Source organism: Micropterus salmoides, unplaced genomic scaffold (assembly GCF_014851395.1).
Source record: "Micropterus salmoides isolate LMB-PRFRI ecotype aquatic unplaced genomic scaffold, ASM1485139v1 Ms_hic_scaffold_4, whole genome shotgun sequence".
In the NCBI taxonomy this organism is placed as follows: domain Eukaryota; kingdom Metazoa; phylum Chordata; class Actinopteri; order Centrarchiformes; family Centrarchidae; genus Micropterus; species Micropterus salmoides.
Genome location: NW_024043372.1, coordinates 34,607,076 through 34,626,345, shown reverse-complemented (window position 1 = coordinate 34,626,345; position 19,270 = coordinate 34,607,076). Strand labels below are relative to the sequence as shown.

General features: G+C 40.2%; 1 protein-coding gene across 2 annotated transcripts in view; it reads right to left on the bottom strand.

The window, feature by feature from the left end:
* The window catches only part of phactr3b (phosphatase and actin regulator 3b), a 63,386-nt gene that overhangs the window by 42,261 nt on the left and 1,855 nt on the right, over positions 1–19,270 (bottom strand). The window contains exon 1 of one of the 2 annotated variants that reach the window (XM_038697320.1): positions 3,492–3,750. The exons of the other annotated variant lie outside the window; for it this stretch is intronic. Coding sequence (XP_038553248.1) covers positions 3,492–3,498 — 7 coding nt within the window. The 5' untranslated portion in view covers positions 3,499–3,750. Of the gene's footprint in view, positions 1–3,491; positions 3,751–19,270 lie in introns of those variants that run through there. 2 annotated transcript variants of the gene reach the window in all.

Sequence of the window (19,270 nt, the reverse complement as noted above, 5' to 3'; positions counted from 1 at the left end):
TATATATATATATTGCAATATAAACATCTAAAACTGAAGCACACACTTGCTCTGTTTAAGCAGAACTGCCAACTCTAACGCTCAGTGCGTGAGACTCACGCAATTGACACTTTTCACATGCCTTTTCTCACGCATTGGAAAAACTAATGTAACATTAGACTATAACTGATTGCGTCGACTCAGCGCAATTATACTCCACCCAGCTGATGCAACACCGGCGGACGCTGTGACAGGAATCAAGCGAACCCGGTCTCTTGCAGTGAGTGGAAGACAGTTTGTGATCGGGTAACATAGTTGGTCGAGTTTTGCAATATAAAAATGTATAATCTGAAGCACAGCCTTGATCCGTTGGGAATGAGAGCTGCACAGAGCTGCTGAAGTTAGCATGTAGATTTGTGGTGAAGTGTTTTCACTTAATTTCGTTTTGCACAGGTCTCATATATTGAGTCCCAAACGGGTTCTGTGTCTTTCTGTCGGTCTGGGATTCTATCTTATCAGCAGAACAAGTAATGAACAGCAGATTTTAGGGCGGGGAGATTTTGAAAAAATCAATTGTGATTTAATGATGACATTATTCTCATAAAAAGCCTTCTGGAGATGTCAGATTACACAATTATGTGGGATAGATATGCAGACAGTTTCTAACTGAATTAAATGGGTGGTGAGGTGAAAGGGTGCCACAGTTAAAGAGGAAATTCCCCAAACAAAGACAAAAAGAGGAGGGAAGACTAAATCATGAAAGAAATAGGCCTACAGAATGCTTGAAAGCCATACACCTACTGAATTATGTTCTGGTATATTTTATATTTTAAATAGTCACCTGCTGCCTGAGTTTTGAGTTTCTGTTGACATAGCCTAGATAAAAACATTTCCACCATAAAGTGATGCAGAGAAGGCAAGCACTGGTGCAGAAATTTTCACCAGAATGCAGGAAATTAAGTGTTTAATGCTAAAAATTTGATGGGGGAGGTCCCCATGACCCCCCCGCCCCATCAAAATAAATGGCTCCTCCATTGCTAAAGGGAACCTTACAACCTACACTGTTGCTTATTATGAACTAGCATATAATAGGCCTATTTCATACTTTTTCTAGAATTAAAATAAATACAGTCTCTGGTTTTGACACATATATTCTGGAGGGAAGACTCCCCAATACATGGTTTGGTCAACATTAAGGCTACCATGTCTGAGGGTTGGCTCTGATCTCACCATGATTATTGACATGGCTTTTCATCTACACATACAGTATGTGGCTGTGGCATGCACATTAAAGATTGATGACCCCAACCCCTGCGGTGGATATGACACAGAAGGCCTAAAATGAGTTTCGGTTTTCACCTCCTTGTTTCATCATAACATTTTCGACTAAAAGTGTGCAAAAAGCTTTGATTTCTCTCCATAGATAAAGATTGTCAATCAATGGCTATTCCTTTTAGATGGAACTTTTACTTCTGATCTGACTTCTCAAAGCTGTAGAGGAGGGATCACAATGACAGACAGACAGGCCCGCAGAGGCCGACTGAGCTGACTTGAATCCAGTCAGAGAGAGAGAGAGGTTCCTTGGAGTAAAGACAGAAAAAAGCACTCCTACACAGTCTGGCTCCGACAACAAGCTGACACCTCAGGGAGCCTACAGCCGTGGGCTGTGAAGGGATCGGTCTACGAACACTTTCATTTTCGGTCAGCTGCGTCTAAATCCACAACATCTGTTTATTTATATGCCTTAAGAAACAAATTAGATACACCAATTACTGACCGCAGTCACAATTATAACAAGACAAAAGTGAGTATTGTGAGTTATACTGGCATATTCTACAGGTGAGGATAGATTTGGAGGAAGGATTTAAATGTGATGGTGCCAGCATGTGGACGTGGACTCAAGCAAAAGTGCAACCTATTCACATTAAAAACAAGGTCAAACTCAATCAATCAATCAATCAACATTTGTATCCAAGTGATGCAGGTAGCAGCCAGGTATATCAACAAAATTTTCAAGTAGGTGCTGTATTTACACAGATTTCCAGCACAGATACTAGTGATCATTTCAGCAACTAGGCTATTCAACATCAAAAGTAGGCTTAAAATTAGTGCCGCAACTAACAATTATTTTCTCAATTAAATCAATCAATCAATTAAATAAGTGTTTGATCTATAAAGTATCAGAAAATAGTGACAAATGCCTGTTTTCAAATGTCCATTTTGTTTAACCAACAGCCTAAAAGCCAAAGGCAATTTACTAGCACATTAGACAAAGAGAAGCAAATCTTCCCATTGGTTGAAAAACTTGACATAGAAGCAAGCAAGCTAGAGACTTAATCCTTTTCACTGCATTTACAAATGTAATTGAATAGACCCGTGACTGATGCACAAGAGATAACATTACAAGCATACAGACTACGCTAACAAAACATGGCCAATCATAACTGAGTGTATTGATCCATGAACAGCAGCGTATTGGTGCTTTGGCTTTCGCTGACACCCAAAGTTGCTTTATCCAACAAAGACAAGCAGGCCAGCTGCCCAAGTTATGTGTGCCTGTGTGTGGTGAGGAATTCAGGTCAAGCTTGTAGTAACTGTAGCAGCACACCAATGGGTAAGCCTGCCGTTGCCATGGTAACCATGCTGGATGCTGCAGAAAAGGCCCTTGGAGGCAGAGAATCACAGGGGCATGAGGAATAGGGAGTTGCTGGGTGGATGGGAAGGATGTTGCCACACAGAGAGAGACAGAGAGCTGCAGCAAATCACAGGCCAGCATGTAACTCTGAATAATGTAAGTCAGGGAGGGGGTTGTGTTTTTTAATTTAAGTTATGTTGAAATATTTATTCACGGCTGTTAGGCTGAGTGAACATAAAACATGTCTTTTCTGCAAATGCAGGGAAAAGAATCCTCTTTTCAAGCAGGAAAATTAATTGTCAAAGTCATGTGCTCCACAGTGTACTGCAGATACTGAGCCTGCAATGCCAAACCCAGAGCATCTGTTAAGTGTCACAATATTTCAAACTCAAGGCTTTGAGTTTTTATAATAAAGCGCTATATAAATTATTATTATTATTATTATATTATTAATAATAATAATATAATTTATTGTTCATATACTCACATTCCTATAACTTGTTAACAAGTGATGAGTCAAAGTTTATTTCTCCTGAGTGGTTTGGAATGACACATTAAAAAATAAAAAATAATTTAAAGTTTAATATAATGAAAAGTCACGTTTTAACATCCATGATAAAAGTCCCCAAGGAAATATTATAGGTGTATCACAGCGATATAACCGCTTAGAAGAACTCTTATTACATATTAGTTTACTGATATCATAGGTGGATATAGCTCCACTACCACATGGTGAAGTCAAACACTACGAGTCCCAGTAGGCACATTACATGAACAACATTAAGTTAAGGGTAAATACGTGGGATACTTCGCCGCAAATTGACAGTAAATTAGTGACGTTTTGAGCGAAACGCATATGTTTCTGAATCTCACTCACATATCATAGGATACGCAGCTGTCCAGTCCTCATCCAGCTCTCGGTATTCACATCATATATTCCCATAAAAGCCTGAGCGGAGACTGATGACCGCGGTGTGTTTTAGGAAATATACAGACGGATGGAAATACTTGGTAATAGTAGCCCACCTCGTTCAAAAAGTGTAAAATACTAGTTTAACGGGGGCGTGAGCGGAAAAACCAAGTGAGGGCGACCGGGTTGCATCTGCGCCTACTGTTGCTGTGCCCTGTGGACCCCGCCCCTCTGCACGTGAGGAGGAGGAGGAGGGCAAATAAACTGGCCGGAAACTGGAACACGCTCATCCTCCACAGCAAAACAGGTAAAAATAGTACTCCAGTAACCTACAGTTCAGTTCACACACACACATACTATCTTCTCTATTATTTGATTCATCGTTTAGTCTCTAAAATGTTATAAAATGGTGAAAATTGCAAGCATTAAAGACCAAGGTGACTTCTTTAAATTGTCCATTTTATCCAACCAACAGCGCAAAACCATAAGACAAAGGAAAACGACACATCTTCTCATTTGAGAAGCTAATGGAACCAAAATGTCTGGCATTCTTGTAGGAGGAAACTTATGCCCCCTTTCCACCACATGGTACCAGCTCGACTCGCCTTGACTCTACTCGCCGTTTTTGGTTTTCCATCGGGGAAGAGTTGTACCTGTAACTGCTACCTGGTACCAAAAGGTGACGTGAAAACACTGCAGACCGCTGATTGGTCAGAGTGAATCGTCACTATTTACTGCATCATCATTGCGTGCGCCTGAGTGGGGCCAGCAACAGAATGTTTTTAGAATTGTCGTCATTGTCGTTATTTCATCACTAAATCCACTTCTGAGAAGTTTTGAGGCGAGAAATCCACTGTGTGGATTTTGAATATTGGCAGTGTTACGAAAATTGATGGCAGATCGAAAATGTGCTTAAACTTTTTCGGAGTTGAGGAGCTCCATAAGTGGCGGAGGGGGAAGCTCTCGCCAACAGTAGCTCACAAGGCCGGCCAGCCGCCTGCAGAGCCCTCTGCTTGTATAAGATAATTGCATTGTAACCGATAGGACATGTTTTAGGGGGCAGCTGTGGCTCAGGAGGTGGTATGAAATGCTAAAGTCAGCATGCAAACATGCCATATCCAACATGTATCATGTTCCCCTTCTTAGTTTAGCATGCTAACATTTGCTTATTAAGCTGATGCTTTTATCCAAAGCGAGTTACAATTGCTATTTATGTCTGGAGCAACTAGGGGTTAAGGGTCTTGCTCAGATACACATCAGTGGGGAGTTGAACCCGGGTCTCCCACACCAAAGCCATGCATCTTATCCACTGCCCCATCACCACCCCGTTAGCACACAAAGTACAGCTGAGGAGCATGAGTTGCATATAAATGTTAATCCACAAATAAGTTCACAAGTGTATTTCTGATGCACACGCATATATTTCTTGTTTTAAATAAATGTATTAGACATCCACAAATATATGTATTTAAAAGTACTTGCAATCCATCCATCCATCCATCGTCAACCGCTTATCCTGCGTACAGGGTCGCAGGGGGCTGGAGCCAATCCCAGCTGACATTGAGCGAAAGGCGGGGTACACCCTGTACAGGTCGCCAATAGTACTTTCAATTTTCATCAAAAATATATTTGGATGTTGTTTCATATACAAACTGTTAAACCTGCGTTGACAAACTGCTTATCATTTGTGAAATTCACTGCATTTGTGTGTGTGTCCCCTCCCACGGCAAAGTAAAATTCAGCAGGGAATTTTGTATAGCCAATCAGACGGCTCCTTCCTCTTTGGAGTCACCAATTAACCTACCTGCATGTCTCTAGAAGGTAGAAGGAGGCCAGAGCATCTGGAGAGAACCCACATGAGGAGAACATGCATTTATGTCTAAATCCCAAAACACAATTGAATGCTTCTGTGCGCATTTATTAATACTGAGACTGATGACTGACTGAACTCCACATGATAGCAGCAGGGATCCCCAAAGTGATCAGGGAAACATTTGACTAAAAGCCAAAGAGGTCAACCTAACAGATCACCAAAGTCATTTGGCAATCCATCCAATATTTGCTGAGGTTTATCAGTCTGGACCTAAGTGGTGGAAAAACCAACTGACAGAATAGACAAACATTATCTATAAAGACGTTAACATAAAAATATCAGGCTGCTACTTTAGGTCAGAAAAATCATACCACAGACAAGACGTGTACTCTGACTTACTGCACTCCCTATTCAAGCATATGTAACAAATACACTTGCAATAATACAGGATCACTGCTCTCAGTTTTTTATTAGGTATGTTATCTGTAGATTTTTAACAAAAAACAACAGATTTTTTAAATATATTTTTTCCTCTACTTATTTACACTGAATTACCACAGACTAATTATTAATTATTCAGACAACATCACTTGTGTGTAAACAAAGCCTTTGTGGTTTTAGATCGATTTTCTAGAGGGCCACTCATACATTAACAGCAGGAAGGGCTGAGCTACATCAGAGATGATAAAAGTCAACGGCTAGATTTCTCCTCAGGGGCACACAAGCGGTAAGCAAAGAATATAAACAATGGTGTAGGCTACTTAGTGAACATGAATCTCATTCAATATTTACAAGACTTCATTTTATATGGCCGAGGATGGAGGATGTGCCAAAAGCGTGTGCACACAAATTGTGATAAGTTAATAAAAAACTGACACAATGACCTCAAGCTTGCCAACTTGAAGTTGAATTAAATCTGAAGCAACTGCAGTTATACAGTCTTCATATAGGAAAAGAAAATTAAAACAAGCGACGACACAACAGCCGTGGGTATAGCCATCTTGGAATAACACATTGATGCTCTCCAATCGGAAAAAAGGGAGGCTTTGCTGTTTGTCCAATGCATGAAGGGTAGCAGAATGAGTAAAGTGTTGTGGAGTCACAAGGGGGATGACAGAAAATGGAGAAATGTGCTTTACATCAGCAGTATAACAGCTCAAACATGCAGTTAAGGAGTCCATTTGTGGAACAATTTGCACCAAAGCACTTTACTATTGATTATAAACCTCAACCACAAAGCAGTCACATTCTCTGTGATATTTGAGTGAACCTGTGTTTCTTACATCAGCAAATAAGGACAGTTATTGATAGCCTAACAAAATGTTCAGAGTTGGCAAAAGATGGTTCATCAATATTAACCCAAAAATAGGTGTGCCAAGCTTGTAGCATCATACCAAAAAGACTATTTTTGTGCCAAAGGTGCTTCAACAAAGTATTGAGCAAAGGCTGTGAGCACTTTTTTTTTTATTTTTAATAATTTTGCAAAGATTTCACACAAACTTCTTTCATGTTGTCATTATGGTGTATTGTTTGTAGAATTTTGAGGAAAACAATGAATTTCATCCATTTTGGAATAAGGCTGAAAAAGTGAAACGCTGTGAATACTTTCCGGATGCACTGTATTATAACTCAGTAGGTCGGCAATGATGGTTTATATTTCACTCCTAAGCATGAAATATAAGAAAGTCGAGATACTACTGCAAATGCAATGCTGCTTATGTAAAATCTATCACAAGTCAAAGAAAGCACTCCTTTATAACATTCTGAGCATTTAAAATTAGAAATATTAGCTGGCACACATTTCTTTTTGAAAGAAAGACAGAAAGTAATATTTAAAGACCTGGCATAGATGAATAAGGTGCAACCTTGGGTTTGCTGTAAACCTCATCAGTTGCACCACAACACATCATCATCTTCTTCTTTACGTTCCCTTGTCAGGTTTTTCAATGGTTCATTCACTTACTTACACGTTATCCCTGTTGCTGCCACGTCATGTTGTGATGTGATCCATGTTGCTTTACTGTCTGTGATGTCAGATTCATTTTCCATGTTGGTTATTGCTTACATTGTCATTTTGTTTTTTTACCAGCTGTCATGGGAGTAAAGTAGCTGGATAATGATGTTACACAACTGCAGACATCAACGATCCAAATTAAACCTAAATGTACTCTAAGTGTTTACTGAGGTAAAAGTCATCGTATTAGAATCATAAAATGTTTTATTTACATCTAGACCTTACGAAATATCATAATAACACAATCTGAGATCTTGCTCTGCGTGTTATGATTTCTTTTGATGAACTAAAGGGTGGCACTCTAAGAACCCATATGTCAAATGCATATTAATGAATGAGTTTCATGTATGTTGTGCTATATCAATTAACATTCAGAGAAGCCAGAAAAACATTTATTAATGGCAAGATGTCAAATTATTTTAAACGGCCCATTAATTTTAAAGCTGGGGCCCACATGCTATAAATAATAATAGTAGTAAGGGGGGCACTTTTTCATGATGTCTTTGACAATTAAGTCCTTAACAGGCATTGCTTTGTGGCAGTGTTGCCAGTTTAAAAACATAAATTGTAATGTTCAAAAAACACTGGTGCTCCACTCCAGTACTGTTCCCCTTTGAATCTGCTGAATCATTTATCAGGTACAGCCACAGTCTGCGTAGCCTACGAAGCCAATGCAGTGTCACATTGACAGATAGGGGACTGTAGCAGTGGGGAAGACACAGCCTCAACTGCGTAGAGTGTGTGAGCTGCAAACAAACTAGACTGTTGGACTCCTCTGATGGGGGTGTTTCAAGGTTGGGAGGAGGCCAGGTTTTTCAACTTCGAACATAGCCTGGGTGGGTACTTATATAATATCATAAAATCATGAAAAATGCACATCACAATTTCACACAGCCCAATGCGACGTCTTCAGATTGCTTGCTTTGTCCGACCAACAGTCAAAAACCCAAAGATATTCAGTTAATCAGGAAGCCAATCTTCACATTTGAAATGCTGTAAGCAGCAATGTGGTTTGCTTAGTTGATTATCATAATTGTTAGTAATCAATTTTCCAACAAGTTATCCAAATTACAAAATAATATCTGCCATTTGCAGACATCTGCTTCCCCTATAAGCAGGAGGCAGTTACTTCGGACTAACAAGACCAGGCTTCTATCTGAATGAATGGAGAGAGACTTTCACTGGTCACCGGGACATAAAAACTGCATGTATAGAATTAGCAGTAAAATCTGATAAAAATCGCTAAATAGTTTGATGACTTTACCCCAACATAACGTTTAAAAAGTGTTTTTCCCCACAGGTTACACTTCTACTGCGCACGTGCGGTAGTAGTGACACATACGTAGTAGAGCCTTCCGCCAGTGGAACCACATGATTGAAATATGCTCTGTTGCCTCAGCTGTTAAAAGCAGGCTTTCTAGCGAGAGGGGTGGGATAACCGCCATCTTTGGTGTTACAGGCTCTCTCTATAGAGTTGTATTAAGGATTCTTAACGTAGCATGCCGCCTCAGAATGTCTCTGGTTAAAAAAAAAGACTTAAAGTATACACTCATGGTAGCTGTAGTGGTGCTTTGAAATAAATGCTAACATGCTTAAAATGAAAATTTGTTGTTGAGCTGTTATAATGTGAAGCAGCAGTTTGTGCTGATTAGTAGCTTTCATTTTTACTTTTTAAGCCCCCGGCATACTTGCTTTTTAACAATGCGTAGGCATAGACGTAAATGGTATTGTTTATATACTTGCCTGCGTACTTTGCATGTACCTGGAGGATTAAATCCATCAATCATCTTCCATGACAACCTCCGAATTTGCACATCGTAAACAAACCAAACATAGCGACACTTGAAGAGGTTATGATTTTAATGAGACATCATAACAATCTCGGTAATTGCAGACTAGTTCCAGGAGTTTTATAGTAAAGATCCCGCCGTAAATCTTTTCCGACATACTGCCCCCACGTTCATGTGCTGAATTGTATCTCGCAGATGCGTGGCGTTAATTTTTGGAGACGTGCACAACTTGCGCTCCAAAGGAAAGCAAAGTTAAAAGGAAGTATATCCAGGGCTTCAAATCCAGCAACCAGTTTCAGCAGACAGATTTTTGCAGCTGCTGCCCCCACCCCTCCTCCTTTTCCTTCTTTAACACTGCTGAGAGATTCAACTCTGTCAGAATGATCAGTCTCTCTGTTCCTACTCTGGGATTTAGCGTTTGCTTTAATTACATCTGCCACAGAATATGAAGTATCTCTTTTTGAGCTAAAGCTCTCACAAGGCTGTTTCTATGTTTGTGGGATGCAGTGTAGATTTTTGTAAAAACAAATGACTCAGCTTGGGTGGTCTAGAGTATCTATTCTTGCCTTTCCAGGGCATCCAAGTGGTCACATCACTGCTCTTGTTTCCATTTGTCCAGCACTTCCTATCCCCTTGTTGTGGGATGAGTATGTCAAAAGGATCAGCTGCGTGCTCTGGTGTTTTCTCATGTGCAACATATTGCTTTTACTCGCCTCTGAAAGGAATTAGGTCAGCACATGAAACATTCATAAAAGATAGGCTACATGACGTGTAAATGACAGCTTAAGTCATGTAGTTCCCCCCAACATGCCTGGCGCAGTTGCTGGGTAGATCTTTGCCTCTGATACACACACATAGATAACTGTCTGTATTTCTAAAAATAAAGCATATTATGGCATGTTCACAACCACGCTCAGGAGCATGCACTGTTACTACAAACCTGTGACTGCAATTCTTGCATGTTAAACTTCATAAGGACACTAAAACAAAAGGGTACAGATACAGAGCAGCATCCATTTAAATCTATAAAAGGCAGTGTTCATCAAAGCACAAATCGTGGACATAGAGAGCACAACTGAGCAACTAGTCCTACTGTATGTGTGACACCCTTAGACATCCCAAATTGTTTAGTTGTTGGGGGAGGGGAGACTGTGTGCCTGTGTTTGTTTGTGTGTAGCGGGGGAGGGGTAGTACAGTTTGCCATTTCTGTTTGTGCTACCATTCAATCTTGTCTGTACATGGAGAAAGAAACTATCTACTCTATTATCCAAAGAAGGTAAAATTCAAGGGCAACTGGACTTTTGGTTGAAGATACTAGAAGACATTTTGTCCATATACAGTCTATGGTTTTGTCCCCATCTTCAACCAGTCCAGTTGCACCTATTTTAACTTTCTTTGTATAACTATGACCTGGATCACTGAGAACCTTCACAGATATCTAGTTTTTCTTTTCCCGTTCTCCGAAAGGGAAAACTGTATGGGCAGAATTTTGTGCGACCAGAGACCGAATTTGTTTTGTTTAACTTGAATAAGTGAATTTAAAAACTGAATAGCATAATTTGAAATTGAATGTATTAGTTTGAAACTGAATTCCAATAAACCTGAAACTGAATGTAGTATTATGACATTGAATTCAGTTGCACTGAAACTGTATCTGCTCCTCCCTGAAACATATAGTCCTCAAAATTCAAATTCAGTATCTGAATTCAGATTCAATCTTAATTCAATTTCAAAGTTTTACCAAGACACAGATCTGAGTCCTGGAGGAAAGTGCAGATGCACAGAGCTCCTTTTCAGCCAATCAGCGCTTTTTTTGTGTGTGTACTGTGCTAACCATTTTACAAAGAGGATCAGTAACAGTTCCAACCAGGATTCCCTTCAGACTGAAGCGCAAGGATGGGCTGATACAAATTTCACACTTTGAACCTGTAAGTTTGGCATTTTTATGTTGCTTTACTGTTTATTTTGTATGTTAGCCTATTGGCATGCTTACGTTAGCATGCTCAGTGGCTAATGTGTCCTATTGTACACACTATGAGCAGTGTTGGAATATTTTAATACTGAAGGACAGTCAAAAGAAATTGTGTGAACGTAAAGCCTTAATTATAAAACGTCTCTGGAGAGAGTGAGAGAAACAGTGTAGGCTACCGTTAATCAGAGCATTCACAATAATCACTTAAAATCAGCTGGGAGGCTCGTAGAAACAGCTAAATGTACTGTAGCCTATATTCAAATACAGTAACATAAAAAGTTTAATAAAACAATGAATATCGTTATTTATATAGGCCTGTACATAGGCAATATCCGCAGTACATCTTATGAATTTGCTCTGTGGTGAATGTAAACTGCAGCAACAAGTGATGTGGTTATTATCATCCTTAATTACAAAGTCTGATATTTGGGAAACTGTGTCCATCTTTACTACGCTTGAGCACCAAGCATCATCGATGTATCTAGGTCTCTGTACAGATATGGGCACAGAAGTCTCTGATTTCCGTTTCTTGGCCAACCTGAGCCAGCCTTAAGTCCAAGCTGGGTCAACACGGCTCCTATAATGGCTCTCTTGCCTCTCCTTATGGGCATCATGGTACATGCTGTCCAAGCTGCTTTTGCCATAGCATAACTCCCCCCTAAGTTAAAATAAAACTTTCAAATAATAATAAGAAATAGTCTCTATCCACAGCTATCACCCAACGAAGGCTTTAAGCAGGTGTCAGCTGGAGCAGGCACTGTGCACACGCAGCTTTGGGGAGATAAGCTGCTCCATTCTGCTGGCTCTTCTTATACACTTATCTCGTAGCCACAAGGTAATTAAAATTTGGTGAACGTCCCACAGTGCAACTCAACAGTTCGGTTGGTGTTATGCTAGTAGCGGCTAATGTAGCCTCTAGCCACAAGTCTCAAGAAGAGACGAGGTCCAGTAAGCTCACTTCTTTCCAACTTCTCATTTTTCAACCCTAATTGACTCAAGTGAGATCACTTGAGCCATTTGAGCAGACTTTGTGTGGCACAAAAGGCTTTTTTCCCCACATATCCAGCAAGACTTCCGAGGACCTATAAACTGACTTTTATGAGCAAAATCAGTGCAGTTCCTCTTTAGTAGTAGTAAAACATTTTTAGGTCAGTGGGGTTCTGTTGGGAGAATTTGGACTCTTGACCACATTATTTCTACAGTTCTTGCTTCAGCCAATCATGTATCTAGAGTAAGTCTCCTACATAGTGGTGTTTATATCCTTTCAATACATTGGTAGAGAATGATGTCATGTTTTGTCCTACCCATGTGCTGCTCCCTGGGGCCCTGTAATCAGTAGCACCCGGGGACATCTCTGCATAGTGCATAACGGCCATGAGAGAATCAAAAGGTGCTTTTGAATTAGCCACTGTACCACTGTGTCTTAAGCAAGGGTAAACTCACTGATGGAACAGCCTATTACCACCTCAGTAAACTCACATTTTAATTTGTAGTCCTAGATTAGAGTCGATCACATCACCATGCTGTCCTTGATCACTGCTTTTAGATGTTCCACTTTTGAAATAGATATGAGATCCAAAAAACTCTGAGGAGTTGCTGCTATCTGTTCCAAAAATACCCACGGGGGGCATGAAGTTAAGCAAAATTTTAGTTTTCTTTGTGGAGATTTCTGTTCTCCTCTGACTGGCTTTCAAAGGATTTCAAGGCTTCTTCTGATGCTGCCTGCACAGTGTTCATCCCTGTCTCACAGTCTGAGGCTTGATTTGGCATAAATTGAATATTCATTTAAAGCGCATCTCACCTAAGTCTAATTTAAACTCATCTTAAACCTTGCAGTATAGTGCTGAGAAATCTTCTTGACTCCTTGTGACATTGACAGCTTACCTCATTTTTGCAACATCTATCCATCTGTCAAGTAGAGCCCTCTTGTGGCAGTTTTATTTACTGATGCACTTTCAACTGCTCTTGACTCCACTTTGCCGCATTTTCTGACCTCTCCTACTATGCAGGTGTTTAAGATGCCTTTCAACAATTCTCCAGTCTCATCTCTGCTTGGTCATTGGCTCCTCAATTTAAACATTTGGTAGCACACAAAGAAATTTAGGAGCATAGTGCAAAATGTTTAAGTAATAGTTTATTAACAAACATTTTATTACATATTACATACAACAACCTAAGTACAGGCTTTAAAATATTGTCAAAGCTTTTTAATATTGAAACCTTTTTTTAAATTGGTCATATGATGCTCATTTCAGGTTCATCTTTTAATTAATTAATTTTCTTAATTTACTTCGGGGCTGTACCAGATAAGGTTTACATGGTTTCATTTTCAAAAAACACCATATTTTGTGATACTGCGCATTGCTGCAGTAACTCTTTTCATCCTGTGTGTTGAGCGCTCCGTTTGGCTCCGTGAGGCATCTCACGTCTTTTCAAACAGTGTGTTTGAAACATAAGTGTTTTTGAGGGTGTGCCACACTAGCCGCAAGGCAAGCATTATGATGCATGTTACATAGTAGCCGTGTTTCCATCAACGTTTTTTAATGCGCATTTTGAAGTATGGCATTAGAAAAGGTTGGAATGGCAAAATTCGAAAAAAAATCCTTAATTTCGCAAAAAGGTTTTTACGCTCACTTGAGGTGGTTTTTGCCTTTGTCGAAAAAGAGTAAAAGCGTTAAATTGGAGATGGAAACACTTTTTCCCGAATAAGTTCTTACGTAGCGAGCTTGTAACTCACGACTGATCAGCTGTTTCTGCTGTCGGCGTCTTGCCCGGTTGTGCAGAGTTCTGCATGCCTGCTGAGAATTTCATGCACCTCGCGGCTGGTAACGCTCATTTGTGCTGAGAAAAGAGGTGGATACAAATCTTGGCAGGTAGCCTTCATCATCTGTTCTGCCGAATTATGCAGTCACCTCCTTTTCAGATACTTTGCTCTGCACACTGATCAAATGGGGCTATCACCGCATATTTTTGCTGAATGCTACTTCTACTGAGTGTAATAAAATATTAACAACTCTAAATGTTCCTAAAGTACATACTGCGAATCATTTATAACTATTGGCGAACCCCACAAAGGATTTTATAGTGTTTAAAAACATTATATGGAGGTGCATGCAATTCTCGGCATAACACCGGATATTCCCATAATGTGCGGAAAAATGGCTGGTAGCAACTTGCCACACATTTCTGAGGACCTCTCTCCATTGTTCTAAGATCAATGGCCATCAGGTTCATGGTTCACTGGTTTTGTTTCTGGTTTGGAACCCACATGTCATGTTTATTACAGCCATGTGTAACGTCAACTACTGACGTAACTATGCTTGCTGTAGCCTGGTTCATTCACAAACCGGCTGATGGAAACACATTTCGTGATAAAATTTGCGTGACAATTTGATGGAAACATGGCTAGTGACGCATATAGGTTACAGAAGGAAAGGCTGGGCTAAAATCGAGCTGTTTTCAAGCAGTTCAGAGCAGAGTTTTCTGTGGGAGATGGGAACTCCCTCCGGGATGGACTTTGGGCTTTTTCACTTTGCAAAACTATTAAATGCACAAAAAAGATAACTAAATGCAATAAAGGAAAGAGAAAAACCCCAAAAGCATAATATGACCTCTTTAAATTTGACACATTGAAAACATCTTTTAAAACACATTTCACTGATCACATTGATGAGTGAAAAATGTACCACAGAAACCTCTACTGTGATTGCCACATTGTGGCTTGTGGGAGTTTATAATATTTTTGAACCACGGACAAATACATGATGCACCAGCACCACCCAAAAAACCCACGTCATTTATGTAAACAAGGTTACTGAACAATATTTATGACAATCATTTTTGTCAAATATATGTAAAATAGTACATATATTTATATATAGGGGAAGGTGTTGGTCTGGCTAGAAGGGGCACATATTGACACAATGGCACTGGCATCCTGGCTCTGGCTAAATCTACCACGAGCTGACAACATACCAACAAGTGCCCAAGCCAGAGAGAAGGAACAGAACCACCTGAAGGCGGCACATACAGCCTGTGGATACCGCAAATGGGCCTCTGTGAAAACAGCCACAAGATCCAGGAAGAGCAACAATGAGGAAAAGAAGGTCAAACGCAACAACATTGTGATTCCATGTGTGTCTGGAGTATGGAATGCTGAAGATGCCAACGATGGTCGCTCAGATTTGGCCTCAGGTGGCTCTAACGACCTTAATGATTGAGACCCCTTACAGACATCGTTATGTAACTTAAGACTTTAAAATAGTCAGCTTTGATTGTACTACGTCACCCGACACAGATGGGTTACATTTGAGTTAGTTGAAAGCTCAGTGCGTCTCATACGGAACCTGGAGAAATAAATCTGAACTACCCCTTTAAGAAACAGCTGTTTCTGTGGATCTCCAGTGTGGCGATGATCATGATAGGAACCTAAAACCATTCTGCTAATCTGCTCCACCTCAACTCCACTGGTGTAGACAGGGGTGTGTGTGTCCCTTTTTCCTAAAATCAACTGAAAGTGAGCAGTTTGTTCAGATTGTTGATTTCCTCCCAATATTACGTCTCATTGTTTGAAATCTACAAACAGCAGTCTGATGTAGGTGTTCTCCACATGTGTGAGAATGGCATCCTCTGTGGATGACTTGGTTGTGAAAGCAAACTGGTGAGGATCCTCGGATGTTGTTCTTAAAGTGCTTCACCAGAATGGGGGTAGAGCCACAGGGCGGTAGTCGTTTCGACTAGACACTGCAGACTTTTTAGGTACACGGACGATGGTGGCTGTCTTGAAGCAGGTAGGAACCCTCTTCTGTGACAGTGATAAACTAGCTGACTGGCACGTTGTTGTACACAGCCAGGGATATTATCAGGCCCAGCAGCTTTACTAATATTTATTCCCAGCAGGAATCTTCTCACATCTGCTGTGGATACTGACAGTGGCCGGTCTTCAGGAGGCAGAGCGGACTGTACAGCTGACTCTAAGTTTAGAGGATTAAAGCAAGCGTAGAATATGTTTAGAACATATGGCAACATGGCCTCACACATGGGCACTCCTGCTTTTGTTACCTGTGATGTTTTTGATTGCCTGCCACATATCTTTGGTTTTGTTGTCGGAGGTCTCTCTCCAGTCTCTGCTATTGCTTCTGCTTTGCCTCCTCTGGTGGTGCCTTATGCTTCCTTATCACTTGACTGAAAGGCATCTTTTTTGGCCTAGATAGAGCCCTCACCACTCCATTCATTTAGGTACAAAAAAGTTCTGAGATCTATTTGATTAAAATCACCAGCTACGATAAAAAAAAAAACATCCGGTTGTTGTTGTTGTAATATCTCAACTATTGGATGGATTGCAGTGAAGGTTTGCACGGATGCTCCTGTTGCCCCAAAGTCTACTAACTGTGGTGATCCCCTGAATTTCACATTTTCTGTTTTTAGTGAAATGTCTGCTATTGGATGGATTGCCATGAACTATGGTACAGACATTCTTGTCTACCGTAGGCTGAATTGTAATCACTTTGGCGCCCCTCTTGCTTTGTCATCTGACCATCAGTTCAATATTTTGATTTGTGGTTCGTGAACAAATACCTGCAAAATGAATGACAGCCCATCCGCCTCAGCTGTACTTTTTGCACTAATTTGCAAATGTTGGCACGCTAACAGGCTTAACTAACATGGTAAACATTATACCTGCTTAGCATCAACATCTTAGCATTGTCATTGTGAGCATGTTAAATTTACATTTGGCTAAAGCCCCACTGTGTTTAAGAACAGCATCACAGAGCTTCTTCTTGTGGCTATAGACTCACGGTCGTGTTTATATAGAAGTTACAGGAATATTGCCTTCTAATCGAGCGGAAAGAAATTTAATTTACTGGAAAAGTAGGCCTTCTTGCTTTTATACATCAAATCATACAAATATTTGTGCATCACTTTGCTAAAGGAACATACTTTATGCCTAGGGATCCTACGCTCTTCCCATTGGCTCACAGACCTAGATCCATGGATGTGAGGTCTGCAGTCGGACCCTTCTCAGTATTTTGGTGATTTACCAGATTAAAATCTCTAGACCCTCAGTATCATGACAGTGCTGACATGGTGCTTTCAGTATTAATAACAGTAACAGTGAGCAGGCATAGTAGTTGTTAGCCTTTCCTGATCAGCTTCCAGACCATAGTCGGGGAGCACAGTGGAAATTTCCTTCCACGCGGAAGTTGATTCTTACTTCGGGTCTAACCTCCTTCACTTTTCCAGCAGTTATGAAGCAACAGATACTTTTCTTGGCCTTGAGAAGCTGCTTAATTAACTGATGCACTGTAACCTACACACTACTTTAACTGCTAAGCTTTTTCATCTACTCCACCAGTCTCTCTCTCTCTCTCATCATCAGGACAGTCAGCTTCACAACTGTACTGTAGAAGGATACTTGTTGTCAAAGTGCTTATTAGGGCAATAGAAACAAATCTGTATTGTGTGCTATTCATTTGGAAAAGTTCATTACATTTAAAGGATTAATTACAACTAATTAGTCTTGGTTTTGTTGTTTTGGCCATCATTATTGATTACACTGTATATAGTAATTGACCCTTCGCTAAGCCACGCCCTGAATTCGCATGGCTGCGCTCCATTGACTCCAATACACTCGTAGTAGCTTTCTAGCTTTTTTTTGGCTTTGTTTTTCCAAGAAATGGACAAACGCTGTTCCTGGGGCACTTACATTACAGTCATTACCCAGAGAGGTTGAAAGGGGAAGTACGATTTATTCCCTTTCCAAAACCTCAAACAAATCCAGAAAAATTTAGGCTGTGGCTTGTTCACAATGTAATGTTAGTTACCAAACGCTACCGAACTTACCACTGAATGTAACATTATAAAGGCCAGCTGTTTTTGCTTTTTAATGATTGTAATAGTGAACAAAGACCTACCCAGCTTTACAGCAACAGTGTTAATCCTTACTATTGTTGTCCTTTATCTCAATCGTCACGTGACGCGGTGGTTCACTTTTACTTTGTGATCGGAAGTTGGAAAACAGTGGGAATGAGAGTGATGTGCTAAAAGATGCTAAAACACTCATTCATAGTATGCTGATTTGCTGAAAGTGACATTCAGTTTTAGATATTGACTATGAGTTAACCTAAAGCCAAACCCATTAACTGGGTATATCTTGTATAGTAATTATAACAAAGGTATTGCTTGTTGAAACAACTAACAACTAATGTGGATACACCCAACTGGCAGACTGTAAAAGTAAAAAAAAAAAAAATGGAGTCAATCTGCCAAGTTTTGTTTGCAGGCGCATTTAGTGTCATATTGCACTTTTGTCCTGATGAAAGAAATTAATATTTGTTTTGCTGGCTACAACATATGCCACATTGCAGCATGAGTTCCACCTTTGGGCTACAATGTTATGGCTGCACAATGTTCTGCGTCATCTCTAACAGAGCTAGAGATGTAACCTGGCCATAAGGTGGCTGCTTATCACCAGCTCCAAATGAAACTATCTACAGAAGTCCATTGAAAGACAATTTAATCTATAGCACAGTGTTCCCTGGTCTCTAGTATCAAGAGAGGAACGAGAGTGAGGCAGGCATCTAAGAGGCAGTGGGGAGCTAGCATGTAGAGCCAGAATAATTTCACATTTATCGCAGCTTTTATGAGGGATACAGTATAATGGATGTTTCTGGTTTAACAAGAGGATCTTATTCTTTAAAAAAAAAAAAGGTCAACCTATAATAATAGCAATCTAAACATGAAAGTAGCAAAAACAATCACTTTTAGAGGATGTTCATTGATGGTACACAATTGCCCAGAAGAATGACCTTGCATTCCTGTTTCACGGCTGCCAACTGCAGAGCTCTTGATGCTGGACTGATTATAAACCTTGCTGTCCCCAAATCACCTAGACACAAACACATGGGAAAATATGTCCAGGTTGAAAAATACCACAGTTTTCCTTTAAGTGAGTGCACAGTCTCAGCACAAGTAACCAGTGATTTTCCTGTTTTGGTTGTAGCGACATGCTGTCGAGAATCTACTTATGTTTCCTCCTATATGATTATCAAAGATCATGATGGAAGAAGAAGTCAGTGCAGTTGGTTCACTGGAACACTGCTGGGCATGATAATGCCACCATTAGAGAGCTGTCGCTCCATCCTTTCTCCCCAGAGA